General features: G+C 33.1%; 1 protein-coding gene across 2 annotated transcripts; it reads right to left on the bottom strand.

Annotated features, from left to right (window-relative positions):
- Nucleotides 1–1,104: 1,104 nt before the first annotated feature.
- On the bottom strand, nt 1,105–15,344 carry LOC123919876 (receptor like protein 27-like). Of its 2 annotated transcripts, XM_045971898.1 has the most exons (3): nt 14,938–15,306; nt 13,939–14,781; nt 1,105–3,228 (listed from the first exon to the last, which is right to left on the bottom strand). In XM_045971898.1, the coding sequence occupies exons 1-3, from the start codon at nt 15,266–15,268 to the stop codon at nt 1,364–1,366; spliced, it is 3,039 nt and encodes a 1,012-aa protein (XP_045827854.1). In that variant the 5' UTR covers nt 15,269–15,306; the 3' UTR covers nt 1,105–1,363. The 2 variants fall into 2 exon arrangements, with proteins under 2 accessions (XP_045827854.1, XP_045827853.1); XM_045971897.1 differs by having other exon boundaries at nt 13,939–15,344.
- Between the last annotated feature and the right edge of the window lie 1,292 nt (nt 15,345–16,636).

Here is a 16,636-nt window from a genome sequence, read left to right as displayed (position 1 = left end):
GATCAATCAACAGAGCGTTGTCTATAAATTCTTCCTCTCCCATTGATTTCTATGACTCTTCCTTCCTTCAATGGTGGGTCAATGTGCTTCTCAATAATAATAACCAGCTACAAGAACAATATATAAGTCAAAACTTTAGTGTGACTTGTTATTCATTTTAGATTCCAATTTCCAACACGCAAGAATGTGATGTGAGGCATAGTTATTATAGGTTGTATGTGCACCAGAAAATTTTCCAATTAAAAACACATAACTCTGAGTTTCCTTCATAGGAATCATTTGTAAACGTATCAAACTGCTTTCCTTGAGGTATTTTTCCCACAAGATGGTTATTTGAAAGATCCAAGAATTCAAGGAAACCTAAATTGGTTAATTATATTGCGGCCGCAATTGCAGTTGTCATCGTGTCAATTAAAAGATATGATATTATTAACATTAACAAACATATATCAGAATAAAATCAACAAGGTGACAACAATATCACAATATTTATGGATCATTCATGCTGAGAAATAATTAAATAATTATTATATTACTTAGGATAAACCCATATGCATGAAAAATTAGAACTTGATATGAAAACCTATAATTCATTATATTAAAAACAACAAATGCTGTTTGATTTTAAGCTTTGAGTTTTTGATTTTGAGTTATTGTTTGGAACTTTGTGTTATTGATTTTGGAACTTTGATTTTGATTTTTAAGCTAGTTTTAAGTTCTGATCCCACAATTGCTTGGTCCCTCTTTTTACTTTTTTTTTTCTTGGTAGTTTTGATTCTTTGGACATAATTGAAATAAATCTACAACAGGTGTTCATGAGTTGTCAATTGCTTTACATGTTCACATTTGGAGCTACTTCAATACTCTATTTTATGATGATTATTGGTCATTGTGGAAGGATCATCACTACTATTTTAATCATAATGCAAGTGTAATTCAATCCTTATTGTAATATAAGTTTGTTAGAAGGGTTTGTTAGGATATCTAACTCACATGACAGTTACTTGCTACACAAGGTAACTAGTTTAGTTTAGAGAGAGTGCTATATATAGCTTTTTATTTTCATAAATAAAAGGTTAAGTGAAATCAAGAACGTGAACAAAATTGGCTTGACAATGGTTAATTAACTAAACAACAATCTTAGCCATTCGGTATAAAGTAGAAACCAACACTGCATGAACTGAACTGCAATATCTTTGTTGTTGATGCTTGGCTCCTTCCGATGTTTCGGAGCTCATTGTAAAGAGATGATTAAATGGGATAAAACTTATGAATTCTAGCTAAATTACATATGGATAAAAACACACAATATATTCATTCAGATTACAAACTTACAACCCAAAATCAAACCACAAAAATGAAACTATGACATTTGCACCATCTGAGTAGAACCATTGGTTCTCCTCACTCTAATCCTACTCCTGTTCACTCTTCTCTTAGGCTGACCACCAAATAGCATCACAAGCCATCTTGGCTTTCCAATCAAAAACACAAAATATCCAATGCCTATTCCAATCACAAATCCACATCCATATCCAATTGCCACTGGTTTCCATCCAAATCCAAATTTCTCTTCACTCCTAAAGTTGTTGGCTGGAGGTGGAGGTGGAGAATGAGGTTCAGGTCCACATTTCTTTGACAATGGAAATCCACATAGCCCCAAGTTTCCTTCATATGAATCATTTGTAAATGTATTGAATTGTGTTCCTTGAGGTATTTCTCCCACAAGATGGTTATTTGAAAGATTCAATACTTCAAGAAAGCCCAAATTGGCTAATGCTGCAGGAATCACACCGGCTAACATATTCGATGAAAGATCCAAAGATTCCAAGTTTGTCAAGTTTCCCATGGATTGGGGAATATGACCGACAAGTCTATTATGGGAAAGGTTAAGACCTTTGAGTGCATGAAGCTCTCCAATAGACTTTGGAATCTCTCCTTCAAATTTGTTTCTGGAGAAATCAATACTTACAAAGAATTTTGGAATTCTCACCAGTGTCATTTTGATCCCTTTTGTCGTCACAGTCACAGAATTCGTGCATTTTGGTCCTCGGTATGGCTTATCACACCAGACATCCATGTATATCAAACTGCTATCCCCACCCACTTGAGTAACATTCTTCATGGCTTCATAATTTTTTAAATAAGCTTTAGGTAGAAAACCACTAAAATTGTTGCCCGAGATATCAAAAATGACTAAACTTGGAAATAGATGCTTCATCTTTAAATTGGCAATGGGACCATGGAACCTGTTGTCTCTCAAAACCAGTACTTTCAAATCTTGTAGAGTTTGAAGCCAGTCGGGAAATTTGTCTTCTAATCTGTTGCTTCCAAGATTTAAAACTTTGAGGCTTTTGCAATGGGACAAAGATTTAGGCAAAAGGCCTTCTAATAAGTTTCCATTAAGATTTAGAGTGTCAAGGTTATCTGAAAAGTTACTTGGCAAAGTGCCATGAAATTTGTTCATCTGTAGATTCAAAAATTTAAGGGATTGAAAATTTGAAAAACATTGTGGAATGATACCACTAAAATTGTTGTGTCCCAAGTTCAGAAATTCAAGTTCAGAAGTTATATTGCAAACTTCCAAAGGGATGTCACCATTCAGTGAATTAAAACTAAGATCGATACCAGAGAGATCTTCATTATTCACTGCCATTTCAATCAATTGATCTGTTGACGTGAACAAATTTTGAGAGAGGTTAAAAAATTGCAAGTGACCTGTTTCAATTAAGCATTTGGGCATTCCATTAAGTTTGTTATTAGAAAGATCAAGATTATACAAATTTGTGAAATTTCCTTGTAATTTGTGGAATTTGATCAGATTGACAGAAGCTAATTCTAATGAATATAGCTGATTAAAACTGTAAGAGACATTAGATTCAAAGTTTAGTGACAATTGACTATTTTGTGAAAGGGACAGAGACACCAAATTTTGAAGTTTGGAGAAGATTTGAATATTGAAAAGACCACTCAAGTTGTTTGAATCTAGCTGCAAGTTTCGTAGGCTTGCAAGGCTGAAAATGGACTTTGGAATCTCACCTTGTAACATGTTGTTATTTAGATACAGTGCCTCTAAGGAATTTGATGAGAATGCATCATCGACATGCCATGTAAGTCGATTGTTTGATAGATCTACTTTTATCAAAGATGGCAAGGATAAACACCACAAAGGAATTGTTCCATTTAGTAAGTTGTCATTTAATCTCAAATAAGTTAGGTTTTGGAAACCTGTAATTTTGTTGGGTAAGGGACCCTCTAATTTATTATTATAGAAATCTAATAGAACTAGTTGAGTCAAGTTAAATAATGAAGATGGAATTTGTCCTTGTAAATTGTTATCAGCTAGATAGAGGTATTGAAGTTCGGTCATCCTACCAAACACATCTGGGATTTGACCGGAAAATAAATTGGATGAAAGATGTAAGACAGTAAGTTGTTGAAGGTTTGAAAGTGATGATGGTATCTCACCTCCAATTTTGTTGGAACTCAAGTATAGTACTTGAAATCTATTTGACAGAGGAAATACATTTGGAATTTGACCACTAAGATCATTGTTACTGAGAAACAAATAAGTTAGATTTGGAATAGTTAAAAGTGAGGATGGGATTGAACCGTTAAGATTATTACTTGAAATAGTTAGGGACGTAAGGTGTGTGAGGTTAGAAAAAGACTGAGGAATTGGCCCTTTTTTGAATGGACAATTTGAGAGATCCAAGATTCTGAGAGAAGTGCTGCTGCAACTCAATTCTGGAAGTTGGCCTTCAAGGTTGTCATTCCATGACATATCTAGCTGTTGAATATTTGGTAAACAAAAAAGACTCTTTTTCAATTTTCCACTTAATCTTGAGTTATGAAGATTAAGAGTAATCAAAGAGGAAGATTGATTGAAGATCAAAACTATAGAGTCTGGTCTTATTGAGGACATATCAGTTTCGTCCAGAAGCAACTCCCTTAAATTAGTTGCATTTTGTGCAAGCCTCTTCAAGGTAGTCTCTTTCCAAACTAACTCATCATTCAAAGAGAGATGAAGTGATTCTAATTTGGAAAGATGTGATATTTGAATAGGAACTTCACCTTCAAAGTTACAATCAGACAAGTCTAGATGTGTAAGACTTAGAAACCCACCAAACTTAAAATGAAAAGGAGAAGAATAGAAATAATTGTAAGAAAGGTTAAGTGATTGGAGGTGAGGAAGATGGAAAAGGGTACTATTAGGGTGTAATGTACCTTCAATGCCTTCACAGCCAAGGTTGAGACCAACCACGTGACCAGAGATGGTGTCACAGGTGACACCATCCCAGGAACAACAATCAGTCCCATTTTTCCATGTTGCTGTCTTTGAAGCAGGTTCATCACAATAAGAGTAAGTAATTATATCGAAGGAAGACTTGAATTGAAGCAAATTAGAGCTCTCATCATGATGACATAAGAAATTGAAAGAAGAAGAAGAAGAAGTGAAAAGGAAAAGATGCAAAAACAGAAGCAACCAACTCATGAATGATTGATTTTGCTTCATCAATGCAATGCAGATTTTGTGGAAAGTGTTAATGCTTCGTTTAACTCAAAGAAAAGAAAAGAAAGTGTGATTGTATGAAATGGTAAGGAATGTAACATTAATATTTATAGCCAACTTGAAGTGGCGGAGTTTTGTTGAAATAGAGAGGAGGGAGAAGACAGTGGCATTGAAGAAGATGAAGAGTAACCATAGAAGCACTAAAATGTGTTTCTCTCTCTTGACAGTGCAGATGCAGTGCATGTGTGGTGGCAAGATTGCACTATAGCAAAAAAAAATCTGGACTGTTAATATCACTACTTGCCACGTGGCAGACATCTAGTAAAGCACTGGAGGAAAAGAAGGATAAGCAAATGGAGTTGATCTCAACTCTTAATTTAGTTTCATTTTCATTAAAAATTCAAAATAATTATTGACAGTAGATTCAATAAGGTTAACATACTACAGTGGTACCCAAGCTTGTGTGATGGAATGCTCATGGCGGCACCGGTATGATTTTGAATGTGGACGACAACAGCATTGGTAATCCTGGTATTTCTGGTTATGGGGGGTTATTGGAAATGCAGATGGAGCATGGATTCATGGCTTCGTTGGCAACCTCATAGTCACCAACATTCTCCATGCGGAGCTTATGGCAATCTATAAAGGTCTTCATTTAGCTTGGGAGTTGAACATTACGGACTCGTGGTGCTATTCCAACTCCCTGACGGCGCTTAAATTAATTATTGAAACGGTTGATTAGTGGCACCACTATGCAGCCATCATTAATAATATCAAGGACATCCTGAATAGGAATTGGCAGGTCAGGTTTAATGTTCCCGATCTTTGTATCTTTTTCTTATATTTATTTTATTTTTCCTTTAGACAAACAAAATAAGCTTCATTCATTTCCTTATTCTCTTTATTTTTTTTGACAAGCAGACCCTTGTCACTTTATTTGCATCATTCATTTTAAGTCCCATTCAATACAGTAGTATGATTCGAGATTTATTTTTACCACCCTATCGATTATTTGTGCCCCCTACACGTTTTCTATTTTACTTTTTCGCTACTTAAGTAGCGGTAGCGAACGTTATAAAAATGAGAAATTTTGAGGAAAAAACATCCTACCAAGATTTTTACCATTCACTATTTAAGTAGCGGACAACACCTCCTAACATAAAATTTTCTCATTTTTATAACATCCTGCTACTTAAGTTGCGGACTTCATAAAAATGAGATTTTTGAAAAAAAAACCCTTCTACCATGAATTTTTTTATTTTAAACGTAGAATTCATTACTTAAATAACGGACAAAAATATTTTGATAAATTCGTAGTACGCGGTGAAAATTAAAATTAGTAGGGTGAAAAAGGTAATTCATTTGTGATTCATATATATGAATCTTTCTAACCTTCCATTGACTTGGAAGTCTTTTTTTTTTTTTTATCAACCAAGAAATTGTGTACATTGTGACTTGCAAGTCATTGTTGTTATTGTATTATAGGAGCATTGATTGGTTTAATTTTTCTTTCAAGCTGATTTGATTATCCTCTCACAATTTCTTCCACTTTACTTATCTTTACATTATTTTTAAAGTAAAGATACAAATTTGTTTTTCTTTTTAATCAAGATATAAATATGGTTGGAATGTCACTTCTGACATCAAGTGGTTCCAGCCCCTTCTCGATCACAGTTGTGGAGGATCGAACCAGCGTTCTCCCTATCAAGTTCAACGTCAATCACCATTAGACCAATTAAAGATTGGTAAAATAACATTAATTTTCTAGACCATCTATTACGTTGTTATGCTCGTTACAAATTTGTCGCTTAACTTATTTATCAATTTGTAATGTTAATTAGCTAAGAGACCGATATGACAAACATAATTAAAGTTAAGAGAACAATTTATAACGTTAATTAGTTAAGAGACCGATATAAAACTAATAAATAAGTTAAGCGAACAATTGTCCAATTTAACCTAAACTAAAAGAATATGGATAACCAATCGTTAGTTGGTTCAGTGGTGATTGACGCTGAACTTGGTAGGGAGGGCCGCGGTTCGATCCCCCACAACTGCAATCAGGACGGGGCTGGAACCACTTGATGCTAGAACTGACCCCGAACCAGATTAAACTAGTGGTGAAAAAAAAATATCAATATAAAAAAATAATTGAAAGAATATATAAGGAATTTATTGGTACATATTTATGTGAATCTTTTTAACCCTCCGTTGACTTGGAAGTCATTGTTTTTTTTTTTATCAACCAAGAAATTGTGTCCATTGACTTGCAAGTTGCAAGTCATTGTTATTGTATTATAGGATCATTGATTGGTTTAATTTTTCTTTCAAGCTGATTTTATTTTTCCCCTGATCACAATTTCTTCCACTTTATATCTTTACATTATTTTTAAAGTGAAGATACAAATTTGTTTAATCAACCTCTCTTCCCCACCATTCTAGATGGAGAATTCAATTTGTTATTCCAAAAAAAAAAACATTAATTTTTTTTCACCACCATTATCCGGCTCATTAGACCGTCTAATTTGATTCGAATGTCAGTTCTGACGATATCAAGTGGTTCAAGTTTCCTCCGAATCGCAGTTGAAGGAATTGAACCGTAATCCTCCTTATCAAATCTAATGTCAGTCACCACTAAATCAACTAACGATAAATAAAAAAAAAAAAAAAAACATTAATTTTCTAGACCATCTATTACGTTGTTATGATTGTCTCCCATTAATATTTCCCGTGTAATCTGGGTACATTAAAACGGTAAGATACTGTGTTTTACTTTATTGATTCTCCTGGTCGTCTACATGGACTTGGAAGTCATCTGCACTAGTTGTTTTTTTTTTTCTCACAATTTCTTCCACTTCATATTTTTACTTTATGGATCTTCTTAACAAGCGTCTCCATATACTCTTTAAACATTTCATTTAAATAAATTCCACTTCATATTTTTACTTTATGGATCTTCTTAACAAGCGTCTCCATACACTCTTTAAACATTTCATTTAAATAAATTTTTTATTCAAAATATTAAACACTATAATTTTCAATGTGTTAATTTTATACATTCCTATAAATTTTCTATAAAAAAAACTTACTATTTAATATCTTAAAAAGTATTCGGAAATACGCGTAACCATTTGCCTTACTTTATTTATGGACAGTCTTGAAAACCTTGATATGTGAACGTTGCTATTAATTACAAGAAGGCATCTGCAGAGAGTCTACAAGGAGATCATATGAAATTGAAAACTATTGGTTGTGTCTTTGTGAATTTTGTAAAATCAAATTTCTCATAAGACATATTTGTATATTATGTAGCAATCTTTAGATGATTCTCATGAAGCAATGAGCAGTACAAGTGTACAACCTTTTACATTATGTAGCACTAGGGGTGAACCCGTGCGTTGCACGGGTTCGATTAAAATTCTTGGGGACGACTCTTGAGTTCCGTGTTTTGAATTTTACTTGTACCTAAAATTAAATAGAGATGTTGCTAGCAATGAATAAAAAAAGTAAAGATTAGTCATATATTTAATAAAAATCACAGTAATAATATATAACAATTATGTAAAAAAAAAAAATTGAATGGGACTATATATATAAAACTAAATTAAAAATTATACTTGACTTGCACCAATACATACACCATTTTCCAATCAGCAACATATCATTTTTCATAACACTGGTAACGATTGAAAAACATGAAATTCCAATGAATATTAGTGTTAATGGTGAGGTTGTCCATAAAACCATATGTCTTCATCTATGTGTTCATATATAAAAACAACAAATATGTAAATTTAAAAACAAAATAGATAAAAAGTTGGTAAAATGTGATCTACTTACTTGTTGAAATTGTTTTGAGTGTAGCTGATAAGTTAGGAAATTATTCAAGGGATTGACAAAACTCACCTAAGTTCTCTTTCAAATCTTCCTCACATTCCGAACATGAGCAATCAATCATGTTTTCCCTTCATGACATTAAAGAATAAATGAATATAAAAGTAACAAAAGAACAAAAGAATGTACAATAATTAAGTTTACTATAAAAGACAAATGAACACAGGCATATTGAAAAAATGTCTACATATTTTGCTGAGATTGCTATCAATAGTAGACAAAGTGTACAACTTGAAGATGTATATGATCTCATGAGTACCATTGCAAGTGTCAAATGTATAGAACAAATATGGAAAAAAAAGTGATAAGTGGTGGTTATAAAGGTTAGAGTGAAACTGAAAATTAAGCGATATTTCTTTTATTACTCTATGTTGGTTACAATTGCAAGAAGTTCTAAGGTTAGGGAAGTGTAATAGTGGAAAATACTTAATGGTACGGTTATGATAGTGGAAAGTTATAAATAATATAAAAACATGTTTTGTGCAATTCATTCTTATGAAAAATTTAATTAAATTAAATATTTATAAGTGGAGTTTTTTTTTTTTATCAAATAAGTAGAGTTTTCTTAGAGGTGTCACATCATCACAATGCTTGCTTATGAGCAACTCAACCTTCCTTATTAGTAACAAACTTAAACAAATTAAGCACTTTTAAGGATATTGGTATAAACTTTTTAGCTTAGTTTCTCACTTATGATTCCTTCAAGTGATCCAACAAGACTCAATACTGTCACCAAAAAACAAACAAAGCTAAAAATCCTAAGAAAAATCCATTTTGTAGACCAAGATTCAATTTTATTCTGCACAAAATACATCTCTACTGGGAAATATATAGCTGATGCATGAAATGTAGATGTAGAAATTGTTAGAAGGAATTATGAAGAAAATTAGTCACAGTAGTATACTTTTACATACAAAAGCATTTTTGAGGGAGGAAGTACAAATTATTAGTCATCATAATTCATAATCATAATAATATATAGAGTAGAATTATAAGCAGAAGTTAATCACCTGTTCTCCTGAAAGGCTCTTCAACTAACACCTCGCCGGAAGAAGAGTAGTGATCAATCAACAGAGCGTTGTCTATAAATTCTTCCTCTCCCATTAATTTCTACTATATTCCTTCCTTCCTTCAATGGTGGGTCAATGTGCTTCTCAATAATAATAACTAACCAGCTACAAGAACAATATATAAGTCAAAACTTTAGCTTCTGGTCCCTAAAAACTTGTTGAGATTTAAGTGTTGAACGGTATGCACAAGACGTCAGATCAAAATCTAGAATCAATTGCATCCATTTCGATCTAATATCCAACAGCTTTGCGCCTATGCAACAGCTACAAAAGATCCAAATTTTTGAGTTGTGACCAGACACCTAACTGATTGTTTTCATAATCATATTCATCAAAACATATTCTTCTTTTACTCGATGTTATAAAATATATAATTTAATTCAAATTTTATATACCAAGAAGGCATTGACATCCTAATGCCCTTTTAAGCTTGTTTGGAACTTTGTGTTATTGATTTTGGAACTTTGATTTTGATTTTTAAGCTAGTTTTAAGTTCTGATCCCACAATTGCTTGGTCCCTCTTTTTACTTTTTTTTTTGCTTTGTCCTATACACTCATGGATATATTTGGGACTCTGTCTTTGATTCGTTGTGACTGGTTAATTTAGCTTATTGTCCTCCAAGTGTTTGATCAAATGTCTGGCTATTTTTTGGAAACACAACTAGTTAATTTAGCTTTATTACAAGATAGACCTGATCTTGTTGAACTTGCATCCATGTTCAGCAATGTCAAGTTTGTGACTGGGTTCACCTATTTCTATTACAAGATACACCTAATTTATGATTGTGTTCAAGAGCATGCTAATACCTTTAAAAAGAATGGTAGTTTTGATTCTTTGGACATAATTGAAATTAATCTACAACAGGTGTTCATGAGTTGTCAATTGCTTTACATGTTCATATTTGGAGCTACTTCAATACTCTATTTTATGATGATTATTGGTCTGTGTGGAAGGATCATCACTACTATTTTAATCATAATGCAAGTTTAATTGTTCAAGTTGCATTTACTTTTAAAATGATAGCGAGAACTTATGGTTCTGAACTGATGATGGTTATGAGTTATGGTGAGAATTGGTATTTTGATAATTTCTTTTGCATAGTTAATAAGTTGGACTGCTACAGATATATGGAAGATACAGAATTAGTGATTCAAGTTTATGTGTGATGATGTTGATATTATTCGAACATTCACCGCAAAGAAGTCTCGGAAAGGGGATTTGCCTCCTAATTTTATTTAGTACACCATTGGTATGTTATGTTGTTTCTCTCTTAATTTCAAATTGTACTTTTGTTGACAAAATGATGAGCCTCTTTCATTTCGATTTTATGACTATTTATATATTATGTCACATGTGAATTTGCGATTTAAATTTTGCCCAGGCTTTTTAAAATTCCTGGCTCCGCCTATGCACATGACCATTGTGTGCATATTAATTAATTAATTATATTATTAGTAATATGAAGTTGAAGAATGTTTTAGTAGACAAGCATAAAATTAATCTACATGATATTGACGTCAAAAGACACTTAAAAAGTAATAGAGGGAGTATAACTTAAATATCCTGTAAATGGATTATTTGATAGATCCAATCTTCTAATAGATAGCTTTCCTGCTAGTGCCTATGCCAAAGCTATCCAATTTACACATGCTGATACTGCAGCCAAAGCCCAAACCTGCATTATTGCATTCCAATGCATGATTAGTATGTTGATTTGTACTGTAATTCAATCCTTATTGTAATAGAAGTTAGTTATTAGAAGGGTTTGTTAGGATACCTAACTCATATGACAGTTACTTGCTACACAAGGTAACTAGTTTAGTTTAGAGAGTGCTATATATAGCTTTTTATTTTCATAAATAAAAGGTTAAGTGAAATCAAGAACGTGAACAAAATTGGCTTGACAATGGTTAATTAACTAAACAACAATCTTAGCCATTCGGTATAAAGTAGAAACCAACACTGCATGAACAGAACTGCAATATCTTTGTTGTTGACGCTTGGCTCCTTCCGATGTTTCGGAGCTTATTGTAAAGAGATGATCTTAGTTCTTTTATTGCTTTACCTGATCATGTTAACCGTAATAAAAACACTGCATTAGTCTTAAAAAATAGTTATCTATGATCAGTATCATTATGTGATTCAATTATGATAGAACAAAAAGTAATAAACTAATGAAAACAGGAGAAAAAGAAAAGCAATGTTACAAAATTATAATTTAGACTGTGTAAACTTGGTGTAGAGAGAACCAAATATGAAATATTCTATGGAGGTGAGGACTGAGGGGAATACTTAGAGTGTGACATAATTCAGATGAGATTGTCTGTCATAAGATATCATTTCATCACTAAACTTTGATGCAAAATTTTCATCTTATTTTATTATTAAAAAAAATATAATTTCTCATCTGATTCTAACTGAAATGCATATATATATATTTGAGATAACTTCACAGTACAAACTGTATTTTTATAGGTTTTGGATAAAAAGTGAATTCTAGCTAAATTACATATGGATAAACTTGCAATTTTATTAATTAAAAACACACAATATATTCATTCAGATTACAAACTTACAACCCAAAATCAAACCACAAAAATGAAACTATGACATTGGCACCATCTGAGTTGAACCATTGGTCCTCCTCACTCTAGCCTTTCTCCTGTTCACTCTTCTCTTAGGCTGACCACCAAATATCATCACAAGCCATCTTGGCTTTCCAATCAAAAACACGAAATATCCAATGCCTATTCCAATCACAAATCCACATCCATATCCAATTGCCACTGGTTTCCATCCAAATCCAAATTTCTTTTCACTCCTAAAGTCGTTGGCTGAAGGTGGAGGTGGAGAATGAGGTTCAGGTCCACATTTCTTTGACAATGGAAATCCACATAGCCCCAAGTTTCCTTCATATGAATCATTTGTAAATGTATTGAATTGTGTTCCTTGAGGTATTTCTCCCACAAGATGGTTATTTGAAAGATTCAATACTTCAAGAAAGCCCAAATTGGCTAATGCTGCAGGAATCACACCGGCTAACATATTCGATGAAAGATCCAAAGATTCCAAGTTTGTCAAGTTTCCGATGGATTGGGGAATATGACCGACGAGTCTATTATGGGAAAGGTTAAGGCCTTTGAGTGCTTGAAGCTCTCCAATAGCATTTGGAATCTCTCCTTCAAAATTGTTTCTTGACAAATCAATACTTACAAACAATTTTGGAATTCTCACCAGTGTCATTTCGTTACCTTTTGTTGTCACAGTCACAGAATCAGTACTGCATGCTTCTTTAAAGTCTGCACACCAAGGATCCATGTATATCAAACTGCTATCCCCACCAACTTGAGTAACATTCTTCATGGCTTCATAATTTTTGAAATAGGCTTTTGGTAGAAAGCCACTAAAATTGTTGCCCGAGATATCAAAAATGACTAAACTTGGAAATAGATGTCTGATCTTTAAATTGGCAATGGGACCATGGAACCTGTTGTCTCTCAAAACCAGCACTTTCAAATCTTGTAGAGTTTGAAGCCAGTCGGGAAATTTGTCTTCTAATCTGTTGCTTCCAAGATTTAAAATTTTCAGGTATTTGCAATGGGACAAAGATTTAGGCAAAAGGCCTTCTAATAGGTTTCCATTAAGATTTAGAATGGTAATGTACTCGGAAAAGTTACTTGGCAATGTGGCATGAAATTTGTTCATCTGTAGATCCAAAAATTGAAGGGATTGAAAATTTGAAAAACATTGTGGAATGATACCACTCAAATTGTTGTGTCCCAAGTTCAGAAATTGAAGGTAACTTATATTGCAAACTGCCAAAGGGATGTCACCATTCAGTAAATTAAAACTAAGATCGATATCAGAGAGATATTTATTATTCACTGCCATTTCAATCAGTTGATCTGCAGACGAGAACAAGTTTTGAGAGAGGTTTAAAAATATTAATTGATCCGTTTCAATTAAGCAATTGGGCATTCCATTAAGTTTGTTATTGGAAAGATCAAGATAATACAAATTTGTGAAATTTCCTTGTAATTTGTGGAATTTGATCAGATTGACAGAAGCTAATTCTAATACAAATAGATTAAAACTATTGTAGACATTAGATTCAAAGTTTAGTGACAATTGACTATTCCATGAAAGGGATAAATCTGACAGATTTTGAAGTTTGGAGAAGATTTGAAAATTGACAAGACCACTCAAGTTGTTTGATTGTAGCCTCAAGACTCTTAGATTTGCAAGTCTGAAAATGGATTCTGGAATATTTCCTTGTAACATGTTGTTATTTAGATACAGTACCTCTAAGGAATTTGATGAGAATGCATCACTGATATGCCCTGTAAGTCGATTGTTTGATAGATCTACTTCTCTTAAAGATGGCAAGGATAAACACCACAAAGGAATTGTTCCATTTAGTAAGTTGGACATCAAAATCAACAGAGTTAGGTTTTGGAAACCTGTAATTTTGTTGGGTAAGGAACCCTCTAATTTATTATTAGAGAAATCTAATTCAATTAGTTGAGTCAAGTTAAATAATGAAGATGGAATTTGTCCTTGTAAATTGTTATCAGCTAGATAGACTTCTTTCAGTTTGGTCATCCCACTAAACACATTTGGGATTTTACCGCGAAATGAATTGTTTGAAAGGCTGAAGAAAATAAGTTGTTGAAGGTTTGAAAGAGACGTTGGCAGCAGACCGCCAATTTTGTTGTCACTCAAGTCTAATTCTTGAAATCTATTTGACTGAGGAAATACATTTGGGATTTGACCACTAAGAGCATTGTAAGAGGCATCCAAATAAGTTAGATGTGGGAGAGTTAAAAGTGAGGATGGGATTGAACCGTTAAGATTATTGTTTGAAATAAGTAGCGAAGTAAGGTGTGTGAAGTTAGAAAAAGACAGAGGAATTGGCCCTTTTTTGAATTGACAATTTGAGAGATCCAAGATTCTGAGAGAAGTGCTGCAACTCAATTCTGGAAGTTGGCCTTCAAGGTTGAAATTATCTGACATATGTAGCTCTTGAATATTTGGTAAACAAAAAATACTCTTTTTCAATTTTCCACTTAATCCCGTTTGCCGAAGATTAAGAGTAATCAAAGAGGAAGATTGATTGAAGAGAAATACCATGGAGTTTGGTCTTATTGAAGACATGTTTGTTTGATCCAAAAAAAGGTCTCTTAAATTTGTTGCATTTTGTACAAGCCTCTTCAAGGTAGTCTCTTTCCAAACTAATTCTTCATTTACAGAGAGATGAAGTGATTCTAATTTGGAAAGATGTGAGATTTGAATAGGAACTTCACCTTTAAAGTTACATTTAGACAAGTCTAGATGTTTAAGACTGAGAAACCTACCAAACTTAAAATGAAAAGGAGTAGAAGGATAGAAATCAATATAAGAAAGGTTAAGTGATTGGAGGTGAGGAAGATGGAAAAGGGTACTATTAGGGTGTAATGTACCTTCAATGCCTTCACAGCCAAGGTTGAGACCAATGACGTGACCAGAGATGGTGTCACATGTCACACCATGCCAAGAGCAACAATCAGTGCCCTTTTTCCATGTTGCTGTTTTCAGATGATAAGGTTCACGTTCAGTAGATAAAGTGAAGGAGGACTTGAACTGAAGCAAAGCAGAGCTCTCATCATGATGACATGAGAAATCGAAAGAAGAAGAAGAAGAAGAAGAAGAAGAAGAAGAAGAAGAAGAAGAGATTGAAAAGGATGGAAAATGGAAGAGCAAAAGATGCATACAGAGAAACAACCAACTCATGAATGATTGATATTGCTTCATCAATGCAATGCAGATTTTGTGGAAAGTGTTACTGTTAATGCTTTGTTTAACTCAAAGAAAAGAAAAGAAAGTGTGATTGTATGAAATGGTAAGGAATGTAACATTAATATTTATAGCCAACTTGAATGGTATAATTTAGTTTCATTTTCATTAAAAATTCAAAATAATTATTGACAGTAGATTCAATAAGGTTAACATACTACAGTGGTACCCAAGCTTGTGCGATGGAATGCTCATGGAGGCACCGGTATGATTTTGAATGTGGACGGCAACAGCATTGGTAATCCTGGTATCTCTGGTTATCGGGGGATTATTGGAAATGCAGATGGAGCAGAGGGATTATTGGTAATTCATGGCTTCGTTGGCAACTTCGGAGTCACCAACATTCTCCATGCGGAGCTTATGGCAATCTATAAAGGTCTTCATTTAGCTTGGGAGTTGAACATTACGGACTCGTGGTGCTATTCCAACTCCGTGATGACGCTTAAATTAATTACTGAAACAGTTGATGAGTGGCACCACTATGTAGTCATCATTAATAATATCAAGGACATCCTGAATAGGAATTGGCAGGTCAGATTTAATGACCCCCGGTCTTTGTATCTTTTTCTTATATTTATTTTATTTTTCCTTTTGACTAAAAAAAATAAGCATTATTCATTTCCTTATTCTCTTTATTTTTTTGGACAAGTAGTCCCTTGTCACTTTATTTGCATCATTCATTTTAAGGCACATTCAATACAGTAGAATGATTCGAGATTTATTTTTACCACCCTATCTGTTATTCGTGCGCCCTACATATTTTCCATTTTATTTTTTCGCTACTTAAGTTGCGGTAGTGGACGTTATAAAAATGAGAAATATTGACATTTTTACCAGTTCACTATTTAAGTAGCGAACGTTATAAAAATGTGAAATTTGAGAAAAAAAAAACACTCTACCAAGATTTTTACCAGTTCTCTACTTAAGTAGCAGACGTTATAAAAATATGCAATTTGAGAAAGAAAAAAACACCTCCTAATATGAAATTTTCTCATTTTTATAACATTCACTACTTAAGTTGCAGACGTCATAAAAATGAGATTTTTGAGAAAAAAAAAACCCTTCTACCAAGAATTTTTTTATTTTAAACGTAGAATCAATTACTTAAATAGCGGACAAAAATATTTTGATAAATTCGTAGGACGCGTCTAAAAATTAGTAGGGTGGAAAAAGTAATTCTATTGTGATTCATATATATGAATCTTTCTAACCCTCCATTGACTTGGAAGTCATCTGCACTAGTTTTTTTTTTATCAGCCAAGAAATTGTGTACATTGTGACTTGCAAGTCATTGTTGTTATAGTATTATAGGAGCATTGATTGGTT

This window comes from Trifolium pratense, linkage group LG4, assembly GCF_020283565.1.
Source record: "Trifolium pratense cultivar HEN17-A07 linkage group LG4, ARS_RC_1.1, whole genome shotgun sequence".
NCBI classification, from domain to species: domain Eukaryota; kingdom Viridiplantae; phylum Streptophyta; class Magnoliopsida; order Fabales; family Fabaceae; genus Trifolium; species Trifolium pratense.
This window is presented reverse-complemented; position numbering and strand designations above follow the sequence as displayed.

Excerpts from the sequence above, each read along its gene's own strand:
- LOC123919876 (XM_045971897.1), bottom strand. The coding sequence starts at position 15,268 with ATGAAGCAATATCAATCATTCATGAGTTGGTTGTTTCTCTGTATGCAT. Across the intron at positions 3,229-13,938 it reads CTTACCCAACAAAATTACAG|GTTTCCAAAACCTAACTTAT; the intron begins GTTTCCAAAACC and ends ACAAAATTACAG.